The sequence below is a fragment of the Xiphophorus hellerii genome, chromosome 7, assembly GCF_003331165.1.
Source record: "Xiphophorus hellerii strain 12219 chromosome 7, Xiphophorus_hellerii-4.1, whole genome shotgun sequence".
Taxonomy (NCBI): Eukaryota; Metazoa; Chordata; class Actinopteri; order Cyprinodontiformes; family Poeciliidae; genus Xiphophorus; species Xiphophorus hellerii.
The window spans coordinates 6,391,538-6,410,585 of NC_045678.1; the positions used below are offsets into that span (position 1 = coordinate 6,391,538).

Consider the following 19,048-nt stretch of genomic DNA (forward strand, 5'->3'; position numbering starts at 1 on the left):
TTCAAATAAAATCTCATTTTAGAAATTCCCAATTAAGCTAAAATGTAACAGCAACATGCAAATTCACCAATTTTTCTTTTTTTTTTTTAAGCTCTGAGCCAACAATATTTCATAATGCAACAGGTTAATAGAGCTGGTAGCGTCACTAATTACACTTATTCCACTGCAGATTTTTCCCCCATCCAAACAAGTTTTCTTTATTCTTAGGCAGAAACCTCTCAGTCACACTGGAAACAGAACACAAGAAAGCAGACTTTGATTCTCTAAAAATCAGAAGAGATGATTTTTTCCCCCCTCTCTCCTGAACGGTCAATGAAATATGCATTTTGAAAGACATGAAAGCAAAATTCTGAAGCAGAAAGGGTCAAGAATAAGCAGCAGGAGTACTCAGGTGGATGTGACTAATCGCCCACGTGGTGCACAACCAGTTAGACAACGGAGTTACCCTACGTCTAAAATAATATTGCGTATTCCATCATAAACGTCCACTGTTTATGAGGTGAACTGAAGTGATGACGTCATTACATATTTAAAGAGCCAAGCGAAGAGTTCCTCGATGCTGCAACACCAATAGGAAACATCCACTACATGCACTGGGTTTGTTCATGACCGCTAACAGGTGACGTTTATGTTCCCTTTGTAAATAACTAGCTTTTATCTGTGATTGTCAGTACAGAATCTGGCAGGTTATACATGTACAAGGAAATCATTTCTGGCTAATGTTACATGTACCTGCTGGTCGATGTGGAGAATAATACAATTTTTCATACTTTAAAGAGACTAAAAGTGAATGGTAACATAAAAGGAAGTGTTGGCTAATGGATCAATTTAGGTTTGCTTTTTAACTTTTAAAAGATCGAGTCAACGTGTTTTATTTCGCATCTGTTTTTTTCATAATTGAAACTTGAGATTTAAAGTGGTGTTTTAAACTTTTTGTATTTAAGCCTTAAAATCTTAATAAAAAGAAACTGAATTGTGTTATTTAGCATTTTCTCTTTCATATATGTAATTTACTAGCTTGAGTAGCTACTACAACAGATCTCATTGACATTGTAGTTTACTCGTTGATTCGCTGCAAATCCTATTATTCCGACAGCACAACGATATTATCAAATGTTATTATAAAAAATAAAATAAAATCATACATCACAAATAGGCAGGACTATCTCCCTCAAATATATCAGTATTGATGACAAAATGATGAGTAATTACTACCTTTGTAACTGCTGGCGATATAAAAACAATCGTTTTGAAGAGATGTGTTTTGATTTGGCTGCTATCAAACATTTCTCTGAAATGTTGCTAAATATAGCAAGAAAGTCGCTTAGTTAGCAACAGTTAACTGTGAACGTGCAGACATGACCTGGTGGGAGGGTCTGCCAGTCAAACGTCTCTCACAGGAGAGCAGAAGAAGACAGTGGTTGATTTTTAGACATTTGTTAAGGTAGATACGATCGCTGAATAATATCGGCTTCACAAATACCGGTGCCGATAAATTGGTCAGCTGATAAATCAGTGCACCCCTACCTGATTGTGCTATGAAATGCCTCTGTGTGCACTGAAAACATCTATGCACATAACTAAAAAGGAAGGTTCCGCTCCGCGGAAGTGAGTTACTGCTTTCTATCTGGATGCAACGCTGACGAGCTTATCGATGCTGGATCATCTCCCTGAACTGGATCAACATGCGAACCAAAGAGCAGCCTGCAACCCAGATAGGAAACAGGAAAGGCTCCCATATTCCACTCACACAGACTCTTCTGCTGTGTGTTACGAGGTTTTCGCCTTGGATTTGCCAGGCAATTGGGAAAGGATGGTAGGGAGGAAGGGGGGAATGATTCTGCTGTGCTGTTGCCCATACAGCTGCCTCATTCTTTCTCATTTGGGGGTGTACGGCATTCTCTCTGCATGGCAATTATGAAAGGGAACAAAAGAGGCTTTTAGAGACAAAGGCAGTTTCTGGAGAGGAGAGGGACCGCTCCTCGGCACAGCGAGTGTTCCAACTCCGAGTGCCGTTTCATGAGACACGACACGAGGCAATTATGCGAGGAAACTTGCACAGAGAGAGAAAGAGGGGAAAGGAAGGAGAGCAGAGAGGAGAGGGATACGCTGGGGCTGGCATCGCGTCTATAAAGAGAGCAGCACCAGATAGCACCATCTGCATTCTGCACATGCACTGTCTGTCTGGCCCGCTGCGGCCTTCACCAGGAGCTGGCTCGGAGACAAGGCAGCAGGCGACGGGGGGAATTCAAGCATGCGACGTACAGTCGGATGCACTCTGGCTCTGTGGGTCGTAGGTTTGGGGCTGAACCGCACCGCACGACTCTGAAAGCAACGTTCATTAGATGCCCGTCAATCACAGAGTCGAGATTCAGTGGAAGAGAGGATGTGAGGATTTAAAAATGATAAAATCTGATTTTTAAAAAAAAAATTATTCATCTGAGAGAAATAAATGGAAAAAACTTTTTTTTATAAAAGTGCGAGTAGGCCTACTTATCCCAATTTTGACACACGTTATATGACATAGCAAACGTGGAACAGGGTGCCCCAGTCAGAGTACAATTCTATTTTTCTGACTACTGTATTTTCCAGAATATACTGCAAAACACACAATCTTACTAAGGATTTTTGGTCTAGTTTCTAGTGCAAAAATATGTTTGAACACTTCAAATAAGACAAAATATGTTAGACGCTTTGAATGACTTAAAACTAGTGCAGTGGTTCACCCTGTGGGACACAGGCAGAGTTATAAAGGAACGATGCAGTTCTGCAGAAAAAGCTGAAAACTGATGTCCACAAATATTCTCCATTTAGTCTGACAGAAAGATAAAACCAGGGAGAAAATTTGCAAAGGTATTGACCCAGGACAACTGAATACAAATACCAACAACACCTTTTGGTTTTTGGGTAGGTGGGAGGGATTTGATAAGAAAAGAAAATCTAAAACACAATAATCATCCGACAATTCTTCACTACCAAAGCTTCAGTCTGCCAAATAAAATGCTGAAGGTTATCGCTTTAACACATTATCACAAACTCCAACAAAGACATTCTTACCTCTCTGATCTTATCCCGCTTTTCCTTGGCGTCCACCTCGGGTGGCTCCCCGTCGCTGACCCCGACGACCTTGGGCATGGGGACGGGCGGTAAGGGTTTGGGCCCCGCCTCCTTCTTCTTCAGGTCCTCGATGACTTTGGCCTTTTCCGTCTGGATCTCGGCCTTCAGCTCCTTGCGAGATTTGCGCAGCTTCTCCTTCGCCTCCTGCAGCGCTCGTTCGTGGTCGGCGCGAATCTTGTTGCGTAGGCTCTCCTCCTCCTCCCTGTGAGGGGAAAGGAAAAACAGAAAGGTAAGTCCTAACTGTCACTCGATGGGTTTGCCATTTGCACATCTTAGAAAAGCAGAAGTGGAGCCTTCTGCGCAACCAACGAGAATGCAGTAAGTGGTTTCTGGATGGTAAGTCAACAACAAAAAAAAACTTGTCTTTTCCAGCAGCCATTGTACAGAGCAGACAGCAGTAAAACCAGCTGACCAAATGTGCTGAAGTTCAGCTGGAGTTGCTAGGTAACAAGCGCAGTGTCCATCAAATGTGACTTCACAATCGGGAGGATTTTGAAACAGCTCATTTTCAAGACACCAAAAAACAAACTTACTGTCAAAAAATGATTGGGTATGCACCGATCCATTTTTTCCACTTCCGATACTGATATCTGAGGTTTAGTATCAGCCAATACCGATCCGATCCGGAAAAACGGAGCTAAACTGACTTAGAATGTTTTTGTTTTTTTAAACACAGTCATAAATGTACTGAATTACAAATTAGTTTTTTTAACTCTGCACCTGTACAGCACACTTAAGTACACCAATAGCTTCACAAGCTTGGTCAGACATGGAAGAACACCTTTAATCTGTTGAATCAGTGAAATTAGGAGAATAAACAGCCAATATAAAATAAATAAAGAAACTGACAAAAACAAAAGGTTGACTTTCTTGATCAAACGTAAAAAATAAAAACTACAAACCTTGTTTCAAACAGTTCAAAAAGTGTAATTAGGTATTCTAAATATAATGTAAAATAAATAATAAAGCACAAAGCGTAGAATTAGACCTACTAGATCTGCTCTTATGGATTGGGAATCAATCCCTGATCCAAAATGTTTTTCAATATTGTGAAAAATACAAATAATATCGGATTGAAACCCAAATGTTAACGCAAAAAGCTTCCATGTTCATTTCTCAGTACAATCTCAGGCCCTGTGGGAAATTACTCTGTCTGCGTTCTCTACAAACAAACACTTTGTGCACCGGCTTTAAGAAGTACGCGTCTGGAGATAAACATTTAATAAAGAACTTTCTATTTGCCATTTTCCACTGTTGAGATCCTCCATGAAGCAATCGACCGCAGCAGGAAAGCAGAATGAAATTCACCCACATTTACTTCAGATCATTATGAAGAAGAAAAAAAAGCCCTTCACTTCCTCCTGGGAAACCGAACCTCACTGATCCACGTCAGCTCCAGGAAAGACGACGAGTCCAGATAAAACCCAAACAAGGACCGCCACGATGGCGAGGCACCCGGCTGCGCCTCCGTGTGGCGGTACCGCGCCCCGGGGTTGTTGACTTTGCTCCGTCCCGTGAGGATGTAACTCCAGTAATGAAAAACAAACACGGCAAAGGTGTCAGCGGGTCGACGGCGTTGTGCGGTTCTATTAAAGGTCACGGAGGGAAAGAGCGGCTCTGAATCTCTCTTAGCTGTTTGCTGGACTTAAACACAGCTGCAGATAAACGCTGGGAGATCGGCGGGGGGGTGGGGGGGGGGAGCTTTAGACGTCATTTATCATGATCCTCCTCTCTGCTCTTACAGCTGTGAAACTTCTGTTAATAATCTGTGGCTTCGGAGCTAAATGTTTCAAATAAATACCTTTCTGGCTACAAACCTGAGCAGTGCTGAAAGCTCCTTTTCATGATTGAAAGCTCGTATCTAAAAAAAGAAACAAGACTTGCCCAGTGCAAGTCTGCAACCTATGCCCTTCTTATTCCTGCTCTGAGATTCTCCTTCCTGCTACTTACTTCAAGACAAATAGAAATCATCAAATATCTACTAAATTTCTACTAAGTTTGGGAAAAAAACTAAGCATGTCCAAAATTATTTTTTTTTTTTTTTTTGGTGCTGCGTGGTAGAAAATGCTCCTGCAGGAGGTTTTCTCTTCACTGCAGCAAGAGAAAACTTGTGACGCTAGCCAAGAAAGATGTATGGAGAGACTGGACTTTGTTTGTTGTTGTTGTTTTGTTTGTTTGTTTAATTATTTGTTTTTGTTAGAAATATTCCAAAACGTTGCACTGTCGAGCTTTGTTGGTACATGGAAGGAAAATGTCAAAATATCCACAAAAATGTGTCTTTTTATGAAAGTTCACAGCTCAGCTGCTGTGTTGCGTTTGCATCCTCCTAGTGGGGGAGCTCAAACTTTATCATCGAGTTAATCCCAGAGTCTGTAATTAATTCATCACAATTATTCTTATTCCAAGTTGCTATTCAAAAACTGAACAGCAACAAAATAAGCAGCAGTTTCAATTCAAAAGCCCTTTTCGATGCTAAGTTACTGAATTAATGCACATGTAAACCGAACAAAGATATTTATTGTCTCTAATCTGTTATTTAGGTTATTTGGTCATTAGTTGGTACAAAGTGCTGATAAACTCATTCAACTTTCAAGTATTTCAGAAACAACTGATCATTCATGGAACTTCTTTAGAAATGTGGACGCTGAAATTAGCGTTAGGAGCATCTGTGCTAGCTGCTACATGTTTAGCATTGGCATGCCATTATAGGCTTGATTAGCTTTGCCAATTCCTTTTAGCACAACACTGATCTTTTCCAGCGTCCAATTAGATTGTTTTTTTGGGAGCAAAAATTAAACCCCTGAGGGCCAAGAGAAGCGGATTTGTGGTCTATTGTCATTTGTGGATGTCACTTGTGTGTCAGGTTTACAGGCGTACCAGAAACACATGATAAGAAAGGTTCTGCCCGGAACCATTATTTTGTTAAAGAAAAAAATATATAGTAGTTAGATCTTGACATTACATACGTCATTACATTACAACAACTTAACAGCAGTGAAACCTATTGGCCTAGTTCTAAATTTATATACGTGTGCAAAACAGTTTTGCACAAACAAATGCTTCAGAGCTGCCATGTCACAATCACTTAGGACTGTCACTCGAAAGCAAACATGTAAGTTCATGTTTTAACGACCTTCCAAGTGGCCCACAAAGGAAATGGAGCAGGAACTGAAAACCTGCTGAGATCTGCGTGGAGTCAGCTAGGAACGCAACAAGAGCTGGAAAAAGTTCAACCTCTAAGTGGATGAGGAAACCCTGACGATTTCTGCAAAAGCGAGTCGGAGATCAGAACTGGGCCTTTCAGAGTGCTGAGGAAAAAGTCGGACATAAGCAAGCAAACAAACAAAAAATAATAATCAGATTTGGGTCGAATTCACCTGCTGGGTGAAAGCAGCTTTAGTCCCATTCTGTTTAAGTTAGAAAGTATGACATTATTATATTCACTCTTCGCGTTGCCACTTTCCAATGACGGTAAAAGTCATCCCTTTTCTTCTCACAGAAATAAGCTTTTAGTGCTGCCCCATGATGAACAGATGTGCTTGATTAAAAACTTACCCCAGATATAAAATGAATAAGCAGAAGCAAGAAATTATGAAATTCGATTCTGTGTAAAATTGGTCAAATCTCGAAAAAGAAAAGAAAAAAAAAGGGGAGGGGTGGCACTCACAGAGTGTTAACCAGCCACACGCAGTAAGGAAAGCTGTAGCGTACACGGCGCTTTTATGAAACAAGGTGAAACAGATTCCTGTTTGATACGAGGCTGCAGCTGTAGACGCTCAGACCTAATGATGCCTTCATGTTCACATCAATCAGGGCACTCGCTGGACGTTTCAAAGAGACGCTGCGGCAGCGGGGAGAGCTTGTAGCCTTGCACTCAGGCAGAGTGATTGGGGAGACGAAGCGTTCCCTCCGAGACAGAAACGTCTCTGTCTTGACAGCGTTGCTGTGGCAACGTCCGGGGAGCTTTGTTTGTTTTTTTTTGTTGTTTTTTTTTTAAAAAACTCTGCTAAAAATGTAAGTAAAACTCAACAGCACAGGTACCATGAAGCCGCAACAACAATGCTTCCCAGAGACTAAAGCCTGACATGATGAGATTTCTGTTGAGGCAAAAGCTGTGATTCAGATAACTAGGGACTGTTGGTTTGTCTTCTTGTTTTTAAAAAATAGAAATAATGCGTTTCCCTCCTCTATAAACACAGTTGAACACCAAAACTTTGTCTTCACTGGGCATTCAAAGCTCATCCATAATACGTTTCTGAACAAAATTGTGGCTAATCAGGAAGAAGAGTAGAGAGTGTCACCCTGCATTAACATTTCTAATGTCTGTCATCTCCACTGAATAGCTGTCCGTTATTTAAAACTGTAAAACCAGCAGTGATGTCAGAGAACTAGAACAGAGGAAACTAACGACACCCGACTGTGTTTCCATGTTCTGGCTTCGTTCATGGTCACAGAGTGAGAGTGTTTCCGTAAAAATCAACAATCATTTGAATGAACATGCAGAATGTTGAAAATATATTTAATAGTTCTCTACTAGGGCTTGGGATCCTGATTGAAAGACATTTTTCTGCAAGTTTTAATCCCATTTTATTTAATGGATTAATTGTAATTGCACTGGAACATACAGCTCTGGACAAAATGAAGAGCCCACTGCACTGAACCCCATTGAAAACCTCCTGGTTCTTCCATCAAATATTGATTTCTGAGTAAAAACATTAGCATTGTTGTTTCTAAATGAATATTAACTTGTTTTCTTTGCATTATTTGAGGGCTGAAAGCGCTGCATCTGTTTCGTTATTTTGACCATTTCTCATTTTCTGCTAATAAATACAAAATATTTTCTTGGAATTTCTGAGACATGTTGTCAGTAGTTCACAGAATAAAAGAACAATGTCCATTATACACAAATACGTACCTGTAAAAAGTAAAATCAGAGAAACTGATCATTTTAAGTGGCCTTTTTATTTCTTCCAGAGCTACATAAGCCAAACAATCAAAGAGCCATATCAAAATTAAAGCACAAACCTGCCGGTGTTTGCCTTGAACTTCAGACAACTGCTCAGCGTAAGAACATAAGTAGGACTAGGGCAGGAGTTCGTTGGAGACTAAAGGTATGTGGGTTTCAGGTGGAATATTGTCAGACCGTGATATTAACTTTTGTAAACTCGAACTGACCCCATGTTGGTGCATCTTAAAGTTAACTTGAAGAAAGTCCAGCTAAACCCAAATATATTTGGTGTTGAAGAAAAAGGAGGAAAAGCACAAAATAGCAAGCGTTAGCTAAGCAGGACATGATTCTAATGCTCATGTAGAACAGTGTAATACTGATGAAATTCAGTGTGAGATTTCACTGAACCCGAGGGATAATAGGCTTTCACACATATCTGGGATATTTACTTATGCTACTTTAGCTCATCACAGAGGTGTTAAAATGTTTAAGTCATTTGTGACAACTGGAAATTAAAATATAGCTGACTATTTTAATTGTCAACCAGTCATTGGCCAATACCGATCCGATAGAGAAAAAACTTTTCTATTTTTTTTAAACACAGACATACTGTATACTGAATTACATGGATTTGTTAACTCTGCACCAGTGCAGGATCCACCATTAAGCTTCACAAGCTTGGTCAAACATGTAAAAACAACTTTAATTTGTTCAATCTGTTCTATTAGGAGTAGAAACTGAAACAATAGGTTGGTTACCTTAGTCAAACATGTAAAAAACTGCAACAAATCTTCTTTCAAATTGTGCAGAAAGTGCAATTAGGGATTCTAAATTTAATGCAAAATAGATAATAAAGCATGACATTCCTCAAGAACACCAAGCATAGAAATATACTGAATAGATTTGCCCTTACGGATCTGGCACTGTTACGATAAACGATCTAGAATTTTTATCAATATTGGGACCAATACAGACATTAATATCAGATCGGTGCATCTCTACTTAAAAACACATGGTTTTGATTTTAATGAAGTACCGCAGTAAAGCTTGGTTCGAGCAAATGCTAACTTTACATCACTAGCACAGAGTACCGTACAAACTGTACTGTACAATACATGAATCGTTTCCAAGTCCCCGAGTTACACAGTCTCTCATGAAAAGGTTCATCTTTCTTTGTTCCTGTGAAAAAACATTCACACAGCAAGGAAACCCCGAGTGTGAAAACCTGCAGGCGTCTAGAGGCTTTCAGTGTCTGTACTGGTTTGACATTAGGCACAGGATGCACTGGCACCAGTGCAGTAAAACAGTCTGTCTCAGTAAAAGTAGAATTGGAAATATAGTTTTAAAAAAAAAGTCTGGTGAGAAAAAGGCTGGAGTAGCTATGTGAAGCTGTAAAAAATGTGTGTGGACTGTTCTATGAGGAAAAGAGGTGAGTGTACATCGCTGTGGGAAGAATGGGTTAACCAAAGCTCCCAACTCTGCCAGGAATGAATGGGTGGATATTGACCACATGTGTCAAACCCAACCATGGTGGCTAAATCCGACCTGCAACAGATTTTAATGTGGTCCTCTAGACTCCAGACTCTAAGGGTGTTTTCACACCTGGTAGTCTGGTAGATTCGGTTGGATTGGTGACCAAAATTGCATCATTTGTTACATCTTCAGCTGCTGCGGTTCTCTTTGTGTCAAACGAACCAAACCTTTTGGAAAAGCTGTTCGCCACCTCGCCTGTGGATGGAGCTGCACTAAGAACCACTGGAGGAAACAACACAAAAACCTCAGAAGAAGACATGAGCGCTACTTCCTCTTGACAAAATGTAAACAAAAATGGAGTGGTGTCAGATTTTAGCGGTTGTAGGATTTCTCTTTTGTCTTTGGTAAAAGACCACAAGTCGTTTTTCCCACTAGTGCTATACCAACACATTTGTTTTGGTTTTATTCACACAGAATGCTCCCCGCTCTTGAAGCAGTCTGAATACATCCACAGCAGAATTTGATTGCGTGTTCAAACCTCAAACGAACCAGACTTTCTAGGCAAATGGACCGGCGTTTGTTTAAAGCAGACTAAACAGGGCTTGTGTGAATGCAGCCTAAATTACATCAATCAGTCCTTCCAGTTTTTTTGCAATTCTGTGTTCACAAAAATTCACGCAAAATCAACATACCACCACGCTAATGCATAAGTGTGAGGGGGTTTTTTTGCGCAAATTTTATACAAAAATGATCAAAAACATTGTGTTTAAGTGACTGCTACTTCCCACCTGCAGGTGGCAGTATTTCTTTTACGACACTATGGCCTCGGCCTTACTTCAAGTGAAGTTAGTCCGCGATTGAAACGTCGAGTAAGAAAAAGTCACATTTAACGTCATGCTCGTGGAAATATTGCAAATTTTCTTTGCAAATGTTTCTACAAATTAGCTTCACAAATTTTGATTGGATTTTTTTTTTTTAAACTTAAATCCTGGAGTGGCTGTTTGATGTAAAAACATTATGAATATTATTTATTTTTAAAAAGTACTTACTGAATGCAGACAGCTGCTTACTAATATTTTGCAACAGTTTGTTAATGGGGTGTACAAATACAGTCTGGCACAACCGGCTCTTGAGAATAATTTTGATCTTGATATGAAAATAAAAGTTTTACACCCCTGATATACATCGATAGAAAACAAGTAAACTGACTGCTGAAGAAAGCCAAACGAAAAAAAAATGTGACAAAAAAACAAAGCTTTTACGCTAATGACGCACAACATGGAGAACGTCAGTCTTTTTTTTTTTACAATGTTGGGCCAACTGTGTCTAAAATAAACAGCTTCAAAGTTACGCAACATCGCCCTGGAAACGCCTCATAAATATTCATGCTGCCACTCGGTGCGCCTGACGTTAATTGATGGAAAACAGATTTTGTAGCATCAAGATGGCAGTTACCGCATGCTCGTGTGATTGAATGGATGGATTTGCGAGTGTGCTTCCAGTAAACAGCACCGTGTCGAACCGCTGCGCATCTGTGATGAGAGTGCGCATGAAAGCATTCCTCCTTTAGTTCAGGTTCTTTGATTGAGTTATTTTGCCAACATTGTGACAGTTACTGCAGCTGTGTAATTGTCTCTAGAACCGAGGAGGTTTCCTTTTCCTCCGAACGAAAATTCTCCCTGCCCTTGGGGGAGAGAGCTGTAGGCAAGACGCATTTAGATGCCTAGATCTGAATTATGGCCATCTGTGTAGGTTCATTGAGGCGTGAAAGCTGACCTCTTGTGCATGTGGGGGATTTTTAGGAAGCATTCGCAACACGAAGTGTGTTCTGACACCATAGGTGTTGACGCTGATGCACGTACGGCAGCTTGTTAAATAATTCATACCTCTCGAACTTTGTCACAGTTTAACACACCTGAGCTAACCTAGCAAACTGTTGCACTTCTTCCAGCGGCAGTTCTGCAATTACAGGGACACTCAACGCCACCGCGACTGCTCAGCTGATGCTACCAGTTTTAAACTCTAACTTGGTAAGAACAAGCAGAAATAATATATAAGGCAAACACAAAAGCAGTGTTGCACTGATGCACCGATTTCATACTAATATCCATACTGGTATCGATATTGGAAAAAAACAAAAATCTAGGCAATATTCCTGATCCGTTAGAGCACATCTATTCAGTCTAATTCTATGATTTGTGCTTTGAGGGATGTCATGCTTTATTATTTACTTTACATTACGGTTAGAGATGCTAACTGCGCTTTCTGAACCATTTCAAAGAAGACATGCCGCAATTTATTTGCACACGTTTGACCAAGGTAGTCAACCGATACAGAAAAACAGTGATGAATTGTTTGTCTATTATTAATTTTACATTGACTGTTCTACTCGTTAATGAAGTGACAGAACAAATTAAATTTGGGTTGTTTTCACATGTTTGTGTTTTAAAAAAAAGAAACATTTTAAGTCAATTCAGTTCTGTTTTTTGGATGGGATCGGCCAATACTAAAGCTCAGATATCTGTACTGGAAGTGAAATAAGTGGATCGGTGCACCTCTTGCAAATATGTGGCAGGACTTAAAATCACTGCTCACCAACACCCAATAGGCAAAATTTGACAAAGCTAGTAGAGACCCAAAAGACCTGCAGCTGGAATTAGACAATACTAATTGTCTAATTAGACAATACTTCTACAAAGTATTGTCTAGGGACGGGTATGTATGACCCACTATTCAAAATTGTATTAATAAATAAAATGAATATTTTCACTTTCCAACTACACAAAAGTGTGTTAATCTATTATGTAAAATCTCGATTAAAATAAATTCAAATAAAAAAAGGCAAAGAAGCTCAAAGGGTGGGTGCCGTTTCAAGGCACTGTACACAAATTTACCATGAAGCCAGCAGAGCTCCTGATTAGTCAGTCCAGTCTGGTCAGCCTGGCAGAAATCACTTCCCCATCCCATCAAACCTCCTGTGTCTCATTTCTGTTTAGTCTCCGGTGGCCTCATGTAACATGTCCCTTTCCATGACAACGGATAAGCAGCAGCAGTTGCTTGTCTGGTGGTGTATCCATGAGAAAGTCGTCTGCTTTTTATAAGTTGAGGAAATGAGGTTTAGCGGATGGCAGCAATAGAAAGCATGCATGTCACCATAGCAACACAAAAACCTGAATCCAGCCTTAATTCCAGAGAAAACTCATGACATCCAACATGCAGCTCCTATTTTACATGATGCCAACGTACAATTCTCGCGCACATTTGCTTCTGCAACCACAAAGCTTCAAACAAACCCTCCTTTCAACCAGATCACTGAATTACAGTGAAAGTTATTTAATGAAAATGTGCAAAAGAGTTCATATATAATTTTCGTTTTCGGAAAATAAATAACAGAGAGCTGATCAACTTGGAAAAATGTGTTGCTTGCATTTTAATGAGTTTTCTGGCTACAACAGAAAGTGTTGGGTATTATCATTTGTATACCTTCAGAGACAATAAATAGTCACCTTTATTAACCTTCTAACTTATTTAGAGCAGCAGATGTCATGGTCGGACAGTGGATAGGGGACAGGGTTGCTCCCTCAGACCGTCAGTTCCCAAAACAAACACATGCACACAAAAACCCTCGTAAAAGCGCATGTGGGATCAGTGCGACCCTGCCAGACCACGCAAAGGGTAAAAAAATGACCCAGTCTCTTAAGACGGGGTTAACAGTATTTGCTCTAGTGTTACGTTCCTAACAGAGGTGAAGAAACATCAAAGTCCCCGGTCCAGTTCAAAAGCTAAACATTTACTTTCAAGTTTTAAGTCAATTGACCAAATGTCATTTAGCTTAATTTTAAAATTCATAAATGATTTTCAAAAGATGTTTTCATTTACCAAAACAAGTAGCAAGAAAGTTGAACTTAAAAAACATCAGAAAAAAAAAACAATGCTGATGTTGCGTTTTAGTATATAAATTCACCAAAACAAACAACCCAAAGCTCTGACGTCCCATACATCTCAACCAACCACTCAGCAGCATTAATGTTACCATCTCCAGGATTGCAATCAGGAATCAGTCCTGAGACTGTTGATTGCTTGGATTAATACGGGCAACAACTGGGGCTTCTTTGGTGTTAAATGATCATATTTTTGGAGAGATACAGCAAAAAAATTCCACCAACTTCCCTAAAACAATCAACATTGGCAAGCAACCGAGAATTTTTTTTAAATTTTTCTTGTAAATAAGCACTAAATCCCAAAATGTATCTAAATTAAGAGCTTCTGTAGCCTTTATTTCAACAACCTCAAAGGTTAGCACCATGAATTTGTCTTTTTGATTACATGCTTCCACAACATGGAAGCATGAATAAAGCAGCGAAACTAAGCTTTATACACACAGCATTGTGCAACGGTGAAACAATTTTAAACCTTTTTGACTATTTTGGAAGGTCAAAGTTCATCCTTCCTGAGAGCACAAAAAGTTAAAGATGGCTTGAAGATGCTGTACGTCTTCAAGCTATCAAATGAAGTTGGGAAGATGCCACAAAATCAATATAAAAAGCTGTAGAGATGGTAGAAGATCACAACTGGTCGTGGAATTCATAAATTAAACAAAATTGGAATTGCTAATAATACAAACAATAGTCTATGTCATTTGACACAGACGAAAGGTCAAGCTATGTATTATAAACAAATGTTTCGAAAATCTTATACTAGCAATTAGGATGTGTAACATCATTTAGAGCCACTATGAACCATAATCAGGCCCCACAAGTAGGAAATACCGTTTCCAAGAGCCACTGTTGATTCTGCTACCATTGACTCCATTTTTGAAAGCATCACTGATACTGAAAATAGAATTCAGTAACTTCATTCAGTAACAGCATCTACAATGAAGATTGCTGCTGTAAGTATGATACAGTAGAACTAACATCTGGTGCTTTTGCTAATCTAGAGGGATTTAATTTTTTTTAAGTTTGAGTGATCGATCACCGATCAGCGCTGATCAAGCTGAAAACCAGTCGATTAAAGGCACCAGCTGATTTCCCTGAGCGTCTCTAATCAAGACGGACAACACATGTTACAAGTTAGCCATAGCTCGTTTCTTCATGAGCAATGAAACACCACAACCCATTTCCCTGCTTTTCACTGTATTCTTTTGAACTATGTCTTTTCGCCAAGAAACTACCGTGGCGCACTCTTGCAGCTCAGTCAGTTCTTTTTCTTCTCTGGCTTTCGAAGGGTCTCGCAACAATGGCTGTAGTCCGTAGAGATGATAAATGGGAGCAGGAGGGAGGCACCACCCCACCTGGACACAAGTGATGTTTCACACCTTCCTCACGAACACAAGGTGGCCTGATAAACAAAACCAGCATATAGACAAACAATGCCTCATCAGGCGTCCCTGCTTAATGTAGAGGAAATAAATACTTAATCCATCATCGGCCACGTACCTTTAATTTTTTGCAGGTACGAAACGTCAAGGACCGTATCGATTGTTGGGCATGTCCCAATCAAGCTATTAAGTCGTTTTACTCAACAAGCTCCACCCACACCAATATATACATTGAGTTGTTATTTTAGACAAATATCAAACTGCTAAGCATGCAGAGCTGATCCTTTTGTGTTTTTGTGGCCTGAGGTTGGAAAGCAATTTCACTCGGAGCAGTGATTCATTACATTTTGTTCTACACTGTTACGCCTTTCAAAATTTGCAATTACTTTCAGAAATCTGGAGGGGGCTCCCTCCCACACACACACACACACACATCCACACACACACAGACGATTGAATGATTGCACAGCAGCTTCAAAAGACCAGATGACACTGGAAAACAGATCTACCACACACACACACTCAGCAGGAGAACTCTGCAAAACCTCGGAGGAGTGACACATTTGTTAAATATTTATTAGTGAATGCAAATGTTAACTTGGTAAAATCTTAATCCTATATGAACAGTTCGACTCTAGAGCCTAATTCTTGTTAAACATAACCAGGTCTGCTCAGTTGTTTTTTGCAGTCACAACATAACTTATGCTACCATATTCAATACAGTGTAACCCTCTAATGATCCAATGAATTGACTTTTCAGTTAATGGTTTCTTCAAAATCTGTGTTTTAAATAGGCCATCTGCCACTTTATGCAGTCACACTTTTACTGTTTATGATCAAAAAATATCTTCAAAGCTGCTTTAGCATCATAGCAGGTTTTCAGCTATTCTTACTTTGCATGCGATGGTCCAAACTTAAAGAAAAAATTATGCATACGTTATAAATACACTTTGGGTGTGAAAGGAAATTTTAAGATTTTTCATCTCCAGCATTAATTAGGCACATTCAACCTAATGTCAAAGACGTTAATTCAACATCACTTTTGTTTTTAACCATAGCATAAAGTTCTCAAGAGCAGCAAGAAAAGTGAATAATAAATTACATGAGTTCTTTCTGGTGTTAAGATCAATGAAAGTTAAAAAACTAAATCTGTAGACGACCAGGAAATGAAGGTCTAAACCACAAATCTGCTCAAGTAAATAAAAACAGAGAATTTCAATTTGATTGAAGGTGTAGCGGTGCACTACATCTCAAACCGTTTGACCAATTCCAAAATATTAAAACAACCGTCACAAAATGCACAAGAGTACTTTTATTCCTCCCAAATCAAGAGCACAGAGTTATTGTTTACGGAGGGTAAAAATTAATTTTAAAAAAACAAAAAAACAAAAACAAGTCAGCTGCAACAAAGGAGAACGCTTTCCAACCGTACATGAAATTTTAATGGTTCATCAAATTTCGTTAAATGAATGTGCAGAGATTTTGTAAAATTCAGAGTAAAGCTTTCCAAATCTTTTTTCCAAGTTTTCCAGAAACAGTGTAGAATGGTTCCTGGGTTTCCCATCCTGCCTGCCGGGCCTCCAGGCTGTACTTGCCTCCCCACTAGGCTAAACATAGTTTATTTTAAATATGATTTTTTTTTTTTTATACAAGAGTAACAGTGACACTAAAGAAGAATTAAGTTAGGTTTATCACTGATGCATTAAACTGGGCGCGAGGGAGTCCCCATCAACTGTGCAGTTCCTGCACCAGCCACCGGGCCTCATGTTATTATTTCTAAATTGCGATGCCTCTTCGTGCGCCTCTGAATTTATCCAACTTCTTACATTTCTTTTTAAACACAAAAACATGGTGAACTGCTGGCAAACTAACTGCCACCTGTCCAATACCAAAAAACCTGCACATGCACTTATTAGCTGGTTCCTGACTACTAATCCTCACTCTTCTTTGAGGTCTTATTTTCTCATTTCAATTTCAGGTGGGTTTATGGTATCTTATTCCTGCCAAAGCCCAGAGGAATAAATTAAACAATCACAACAGCGTGTTTATTAACAGAGTGTGCACAACTCTTACCACAGGCATTTTCCTTTATTTGTGGATGCATGAACGCAGCACGGTTTGCAGCAAAATGCGCTAACTCCACCCATCTGGACGCTCTCACCAGTAAATTGTGCTTGTTTCTCTGCTTAATGGGGTATTTGTCAGTGTAGGGATGGTAACTTCTTCTGATTGGCTGGAATTTCAACTCAAATCCAAGACAGCCAATAAGATCAATCACAAGAATTACCGCCCACAACTGACAAATAGAACTGCTAAACTGAGAGAGAGCGCTTTACCACTATTCGAGCTGCATTCAAGGACCTGCGTCCATGAACGCAATGGAAATGGCCATGATCAGAGCTATGCGCTCTCTTAGGTTATAAATGTTGTGATTGTTCAACACACTCCTCAGGGTGTTTGGCAGGAATATGATGCCATATATTTTGAAGACCAACCACACCTAAACGAAAGAAAGATGTAGATTCTGTAACAGACATGGTAAATCTGAAAACAAAACAAAACAAAAATAGTAGATTTGACAAAATAACCCCCTTTATGCATCAACGAACATGTTGTTTTTATTTAGCCCACCAAAATACAGACGGATTCTGATTTCAGGCTGGCGTCTCGCATCTCTACTGTTGAAAATGCTCTTTTTGTGTTTTCATAAACTGAATAAAGCGTTATTGAATGGATGATAGACTTCCCTTTGAAGGGAAATAGCGTGGTGATATAACATCACAAGATCTAGTCCTTTAGATCTGCCAGCCCAATAAATTAGCTTTCATCACTCTGAAAATCTGAAATTGGGGTGAATGGGTCAAATAAGTAGTGATACAAAACAGGAATATTAAAACAAAATCATAAAACACAGACGGCATTTTTACAAAAATCAGGTCGGATCACATGCGGAGCTCCTACTTCTGCTTAGCTGAAAAGTAGCTTTGTCGCCTAATTCCTAAAGACTTATTGCAGTAGCGTTCCCTTATGTGGGAACTTGAAGACGTTGATCCTTAATGGTTCAAAACAGGCAAAAACAATGGCTGTTCAATTTTTTGTTAGCAGCTTAAATATTTTTTTTAATTCTTGTTGAGCAGCAAAATGCAGCTTCTTGTTCCTAAATAACATTTAAAATTGTATGTTTGAAGTAAAGTGGTTCAGATTTTAACTGTGTTCCTTTTACAGCCAGGATGTGTTTCTAATACAGAGAAAGTAATCATTTTTATACATTTCAAGTTTCTAAATGACAAGAAGCAAGAATGTTGGAGATAATAGGAATGGGTTTTTTGGCAGCAAGTGAGAAAATACAGCTGTGATGACAGCTTTAGAAAAAACAAGACAGCTCCACCAGAGAAAAGAAAAACAAAAAACAAACAAAAAAAAAACTGTTTGCCAAATTCCTGCTGCAGCTGGAAATTTAGAAAAACTCGCCACCCTCAAGCGACCGCATATCATTTAGTTCCTCTGCTGTTCTCAAACTCCAGCTGGCAGTGAAAACAGCAAAACTGATTTTTTCCCCCCTAATTTCACAATATTACAGCAGAAGAAGAGAGGATATCCATCTTAATAGCATTCAACTCCTCAGGGAGCAGCCAGATCTCTGATGACCTCGTCTGACCGAGAGGAGACCAGACATGATGAGGAAAAAGGGCCAAATCGCCGACGTTTTTATGCTAGACACAATTTTAAATCAATTTTAAAAAATAAAATTTAAATCAATTCTTTTAAATGGCAGAGAATATTTTCAAAAAGCATCTTTTATTTCAATAATCAATTCTTGTATGTTGGAGCATTAGAGCCTGGTTACAAAACTTTAAATTAAATTTTTTTTTTTTTTTTTTAAAGGTTTTGTTGGCTCTAGTGGCCTTTATTTGAAAGCAGTTTGACAGGAAACAGGGTAATCAGAGAGGGGGAAGACATGCGGCAAATGCCGCCAGGCCGGGAATCGAACCTACGACCACCGCTACAAGGACTAAGGCCTCAACGTGGGTCATGCTTTGCCCCTGCGCCACCACAGCACCCCTAATTTTATTTTATTTTTTTAAAACAGCTATAATATTAGCAGATAAAAGATGTTGAAAAAGCAACAAAAAAGTTCTAAAATTAGAAGAAAAAAGACTTGAAATGAAAAAGCTTTGCTACCAGGATCA

General features: G+C 39.3%; 1 protein-coding gene across 2 annotated transcripts in view; it reads right to left on the reverse strand.

Annotated features, from left to right (window-relative positions):
- The window catches only part of man1a2 (mannosidase, alpha, class 1A, member 2), a 137,176-nt gene that overhangs the window by 101,938 nt on the left and 16,190 nt on the right, over positions 1-19,048 (reverse strand). For both annotated transcript variants that reach the window (XM_032568166.1, XM_032568165.1), the window contains exon 3: positions 3,058-3,319. In XM_032568166.1, the coding sequence (XP_032424057.1) occupies positions 3,058-3,319 (262 nt within the window). The remainder of the gene's footprint in view (positions 1-3,057; positions 3,320-19,048) is intronic.